The sequence below is a fragment of the Octopus bimaculoides genome, chromosome 9 (genome assembly GCF_001194135.2).
Source record: "Octopus bimaculoides isolate UCB-OBI-ISO-001 chromosome 9, ASM119413v2, whole genome shotgun sequence".
Taxonomy (NCBI): domain Eukaryota; kingdom Metazoa; phylum Mollusca; class Cephalopoda; order Octopoda; family Octopodidae; genus Octopus; species Octopus bimaculoides.
Genome location: NC_068989.1, coordinates 58,226,542 through 58,232,868, shown reverse-complemented (window position 1 = coordinate 58,232,868; position 6,327 = coordinate 58,226,542). Strand labels below are relative to the sequence as shown.

Here is a 6,327-nt window from a genome sequence, read left to right as displayed (position 1 = left end):
GGCTAATTTCTGAAAGAAAATCGGCATTTATTTTACATTTACTGCCGATTAGTTAATGCACACATGCGTGGTTAAGTCTTGAGAAATTAAGTATGTAAAGTGGAGTCAGGTTCTTTCCTTGGCTCGTGTTTACACGCTAATCCGGCACTCTGCTGACGAAAGCTCCCGAGTTAGATATACTTTTATCTTGCTAAATAGCTTGAAACCATGGTACAGAGCATAGACTGGTAAAAATGTTTTTATTTTTCATTCTCTTTCGAAATTATCCCTATTTTTGTGGTATAGAGTTTTTTGCTGCTCTTTCTAGCTGGTAGATGTCCTATTATAGGCATCTCTATATTTTAAATGAATAATACATATGTATACATATAAAAAGATTTTTTTTTGTGCCAGAAATAAAGAAGACATTGGAAGCAAGAAATGTTAACTGTCGCAACTGATCAATAGAGATGTTGAAGAAATAAAAATGATATTCAGACATTTAGAAGTCTGTAATCCATATATAAAATATTTATTTGTTGGTCCAACTGTCTGTTTGTCCTTCATCCGTCCATTCACCCACCCAGTGCTGTTTTCAGTCCCCGGACCATATCCCTGCTTACTGCTATCAGAACAGAAATAGCTGTCCACAAGAGCAAGCCCTGTGAGTCAGAGTGACTGTCGCAGTGCATCTCTCTCACCATTCTCTGCCTTTCCCATTTTGTCTACTGGAACCATGAGGCAGTTTGAATTACAGGAAATCGAAAGAATGTAAGAATTTCATAGTTCTATACACCACACATGAAACACCACCACCATTCATTTTCAAATTAACCTGCTATCTTACTGCTTATCTATTCCATCCATCTATCCATCCACCTATCTATCCATCTATCCATTCATCTACCCATTTATCTATTCATCTATCTATCCATCTATCTATTCAGCTATCTGTCTATCCATCTATCAGTCCATCCATCCAGCCATGTGCAAGCACAAGAAGTTCACAGCATAACCATGTGGTTTTGGGTCGAGTCCCACTGCCTGACACCTTGAGATAATGTCTTCTTCTATAGCCCAAGATCAACCAATGCCCTTTGAGGGAATTTGGTAGACAGAGGCTGCAGGAAGCTCATTATATAGCTGTATATTTTTATAATTGTTCATTTCTATTTGCTTTTTGCATCGTGTTCAGGGAAGTAATTGAAAGGGTGGAGAGAGAGAGAGAGAGAGAGAGAGAGAGAGAATGAGAGATAGAAAGAAAGAGAGAGAGAGAAAGAAAGAAAGAGAGAAATGAAGGAAAATAAGAGATAACAGTAAATGGTGGTGGTGGCAGGGATGATGTTCGTTTGTTATTTGTGGTGGCAGCCGTTATGGTAGTGATGTGACACTGATGACATAGGTTGACAATAATTACTTGTCCCAAGATATGTCTTAAATCACATAGTATATATATTTAATTTCAGTCCACAAAAATAGAATAGCTTGCTGTCAATTCTTTACTGCTTATAAAAACTACCACCACCTCCATTAACTAACATTCTACAAACATCATCACCACAACAAACTGTTATAGTTGTTAGTGTATGTATATAGGTGTGTGTATATGTGCGCTCACACACATATGCATGATGTGTAAGATTATAAGTCTGTATCGATTCAGCTGTTTCTTGTTTTTTTTTGTTAATTTTTTTCCTCTTATCTTTTACTGCTATCATCTCAATCAACATTTGACCCAGTTTCCTCTTCTGTCTCTTCCTCCCTTTCTCCTCTCTCTACCCCCCCTCTCTAAGTTGCCTGCCATTTGTCATTATCTCATAGTTTTCAGTGTTTACTAGCGAAACCTATGGAATTTCTGCAGGTTTTTTGCTGTGTGGTAAGGAGATAAAAATGAACAAGGAGTTAGGAGCTAGGTGAGAATGCAGTTAAGCAGGGAGGAATAGGGAGTTCATTCAGCTAGCAAAAATGAGTAGTACCTGTATTTTTAATAATCACCCTTTTCACATTCCCCATCATGCTGAATCTCCCTGAGAACTATGTTGAGGATACGCATGTCTGCAGATTGCTCTGCTACTTGCAAGTTAATTTCAAAAGCTGGCTGTTCTGTTGATCAAATCAACTGGAACCCTCATCTTCTTAACTGACGGAGTGCAGGGAGGAATTAAGAAAAGGAGTAGTGTCTGGGGGTGTATGTGCAAGAATAGGAGCATATCTTGTGTCTGGAAGTGGGCATATGGTGTAGTGGTGTGTGGAGTTGTTGAGTGTGTATGTGTGTATTTGTCCCTTTTTCCCCAGCTCAGTTACGGAGTATGCTTGATGTAAAAATTTAATTTTGTAACAACTACCAGGTTTTGTAATTGTTCACAGGCAGTAATATTCAAATGTAAAAAATCCTTAACCCACTAGCATTTAATCTGGCCATATCTGACCCAAATATTCTACCTGGTTTTATGCTGAAACCAGCCAGATCTGGCATCTAACAGCTACTCTACAATATCATTCTAGAAACAACCAATTCCCTCATTGAAATATTGAAGTTATGAGATAATGCAAAATTAATTCAAACTGATGTGAATAATTAAGCATTAACATTTGACAGAATAATCTGAATGCTAAAGGGTTAAAGTTCATCCAAATTTTAGTTTTGCGACCTGCTTCCTATAAAAAATTTGTATTTGAAGCAGGAAGAATAATTAACGATAGGCATTATAGTGCTAACCCTTTGAACCCAAGCATACACTTCAGTGGGTTCATTTTCATTAGACTATATTCCTGGGTGATGCAAAAAAGGCAGCCACATTTTTTTTTTGTGTGTTTTATGGTTTGCTAATTGGTAGAAATATCATTATTTTCAGCCATAAGCAATGATGTCATGTGGCCACCTACTTTTGCAGCTTCCTGGAATATAGTCAAATGAAATTTCACCTGCTCAATATACTTGCTGGTTCAAAAGGCTGAGCATTTTGTTTTACAAAAAAATAAAGATTTATATATTTATAATGAATATTCTCTTGTTTTTTTGTTTTTTTTAGATAATTGGTTACATTTGTTTATTCCTGTATGGAACAACAGCTGTGATTGGTTACCGACAGTGGAGAATACAACTGAAACAGTACCAACATAGGAAACTGTTGGAAGAGGATAACTTTGAAGTGTAATCTATTTAGAAAGAAAAACTGATTGTTTCAAAAAGAAGAGGATGAATTATTATTATTTCTCATGTTAGAAATCAATATTGTTATTATATTACCACCAAAAATATTTGATTAATGCCTACATAAAACATTCCCAACCCTTCCAAACAGTATTTCAAGTAGGTTATCTATCCTCTAGGATGCTTTGAATAGAGTAATAACTCTGTCAGTTGATGAGACCTAGCTGAGACTTCTAGTTGCAGATTTTTACCAAGTCTATGTCCTCAAACATCAGAAATCCAATCCTTTATCAGATAGACTATATGCTATAGTCTTCAAAAGTACAACCATAACATTTGTTCATTATCACATAAAAGCTTCATTAGATCAATTCACTGTACTTTAATCTTAAATATATAAAATCATTCTGAGATACTTTTTGAGTTTTTCTTACTTTATTTTTCATTTGTTTCCAACAAGAAATTAAATGATTTTAAATACTAGCTTGTATGTCATCATCATTTAACATCTATGTTCCATACTGGCATGGGCTGATCAGTTTGTCAGGATACAACAGGTTCTATAATACATCATGCTCCAGTGTCTACTTTGGTATGGTGTCTTTGGCTGGATGCCCTTATTAACATCAAAAACTTTACACCATATACTAAGTGCTTTTTTTCATGGTCTCAGCACTAATAAAGTTGTCATGCAGCTTACAACCCCACCCAAAAGCAACTTTATGCTAAGAGGTGAGAGGTTAACTATGAGAAAAGGGTCCCAGAGCAGAACAAGTTTCTTACTGCAGAATGTGCACATCATGGTAATGAGGTGTGTAGGTGGACCCTTAAAGTACAAAGGGAGTAGAAGTGAATGGGGACAGAAGAGTAGAGATTGCAAAAGAGTATGAGAGAGTGAAAGATGGGGAATGGGTGATGGTGGTAAATTTAACACTGTTGCCACCAAAATGTTTTGCTGCAGAGAAATGATTGAAGAACAGAATAATATTCGTTACGAAGATGGGCATTTATTCAGTTGTTTATAATATTAGTTGTTACAAAATGAAATTAGCAACTGTGATGAGTTGCTTGTGTGTACACATTGTTTGTAAATGCTGTAGAACAATTTCTATGGATCCATGATTCATTCTGTTTAGGAGCTAGTTTCATCTCTATGCTGCTAGAGAGGGAAGGATTAAAGTTCCTTTATAAATAGAGAAAATTGTAAGTTTGCTCCTCTATCAGCAGCTGAAATGACAAAGACAGAAAGATAGCTATATGCTCTTGTTTTGATATTGTTACTGAATAAACCAAGTGAATCTAAGACTATAGACTTTCGCAGTATTATCTTTTCTGCCCCTTCTATGACTAGAGAAGGTTTCTGAGGTCAACTCATTCACATTAATCTCTGAGTGCCGAGAAGAGAAAAACAATAGACCAGAAATTTGTTTGCCAATCTATAAAATTGTGGATTTGGTTTCAAAACCCTGCTTTGGCTATTCTGTAGCTGTTCACTACACAGTTGTTTTTGGTGTTGCTTTTGTTGTTTTGTAACTCCATATCAACTCTGATCAATCTGAAGTGTTCTTATTGTAAGCATTTTTTTTTTTTTTTTTTTTTTTCAGACCTGACATATCTGAACTAAGCAATATATCTTTTTTTTTTAAGATGGCAAAGTAGAGATTTGAGGGAGAATTGTTTGCTGTTTCTAGTAGGTCAAGTGACCACATAGAGGCCCACTGCATAGTGGTGGAGCTTGATTCACATCATTTTCCTGCGGTTGAGGTGACCAAAGTTTAGTGGCAACTCATGACAGCATTTGTCAACTTAAAGCAAACTGGTCCTGGCTTCTTATTTAAAATCAATACTTCCTGATAAATATCAGTCTTTCTGTTAAGTGTTGGAGATGTTTATAGAAATCCAAATCAGTCCACATATAACCAACACATAACCATGAAAGTGTTTCACTGTGGACATAAGTAATATTAATGTCAAGTTTTGGCACATGGCCAGCAATTTTGGGGGAGGAGATAGATTGATTACATTGACCCCCAATAATAATAATAATAATAATAATAGTAATAATAATAATAACAATCCTTTCTACTAAAGGTACAATGCCTGAAATTTGCAGGGAGGGGACTAGTTAATTACATTGACCTAGTGTTTCACTGATACTTAATTTATTGACCCTGAAAGGATGAAAAGCAAAGTCAACCTCAGTGGAATTTGAACTCAGAATGTGCAGACATCTGGTTGATGGCAAAAAATGTCATAAAGATTTCTTTTAGGGTGCTTGACTCTTGATGTTGTTGCTCATGTTTAGACTTAAATGAGCCCTGACTGACCAGAGTTCAGAGACTATTCTAGCTTCATAAGTATCCCATCTTTATATAAGAGACAACTGAAAAGTTCATAGGCAGACCGAAATACTCCCATGGAATGTGATCAAATGAGGTTTATTTTTCAATGTAATAGCCCTTACAGTCCACACATTTCTTGTCAGTCTTGCAGTACTTGGATCCCGTTTGTGAAGAAGCTTTTGTCCTGTTGGTTAAAAATGTCATTAGCAGTAGATATGACATCATCATCACTGTGATACTGTTTCTCAGTCAAGTGTTTTTTCATATTGGGAAACAGAAGATAGTGAGATGGGGCCAAACCAGGAAAATAGGGAGGGTGATCAACCAGTTCAAAACCACAGGCATGCACAGCAATCATTGAAAGCAAGGACTTGAGTGCTGGAGCATTATCCTGATAAAACAAAAGATCTGGGCATTTGGTCTTGATAACCTTTGATAACTGCCTCAGCATTGATGATGTAGCCCTTTTAAAGATAGTTAATAAATGCAATACCATTTTCATCTTCAAAAAACTGAGGCTGTCACCTTCCTTGCAGATGAAATGACCTTGGCCTTCTTCGGAGAAGGGGAAGAGGGGTGTTTCCACTGCATGGATTGTCTCTTTGTCTCTGGCTCAAAGTGGTGAAGCCAACACTCATCCTGGTTATGGAAACATTCAAGGAACCCAGCTGGATCTGCTTGAAAGAATGTCCGATTTTCCAGTGATGTGATCAACCTGGTGCACTTTTGATTAGCTGTCAAATGAGACACTCACCAAGCAGACACCTTCATCATGCCAAATTTATTATGCAGAATATTTTCAACCCTCTCACAGAATATGCTAATTGCATTGGCTATTTGATTTATAGTCAA

The 6,327-nt window shown here is 36.5% G+C and overlaps 1 protein-coding gene across 1 annotated transcript in view; it reads left to right on the top strand.

Moving 5' to 3' along the window:
- LOC128248726 (uncharacterized) overlaps positions 1-3,548 on the top strand; it is an 11,714-nt gene extending 8,166 nt beyond the window's left edge. Inside the window, exon 4 of the mRNA XM_052970700.1 lies at positions 3,012-3,548. Within this exon, the coding sequence (XP_052826660.1) occupies positions 3,012-3,137 (126 nt within the window). The 3' untranslated portion in view covers positions 3,138-3,548. The remainder of the gene's footprint in view (positions 1-3,011) is intronic.
- The last annotated feature ends 2,779 nt before the right edge of the window (positions 3,549-6,327 follow it).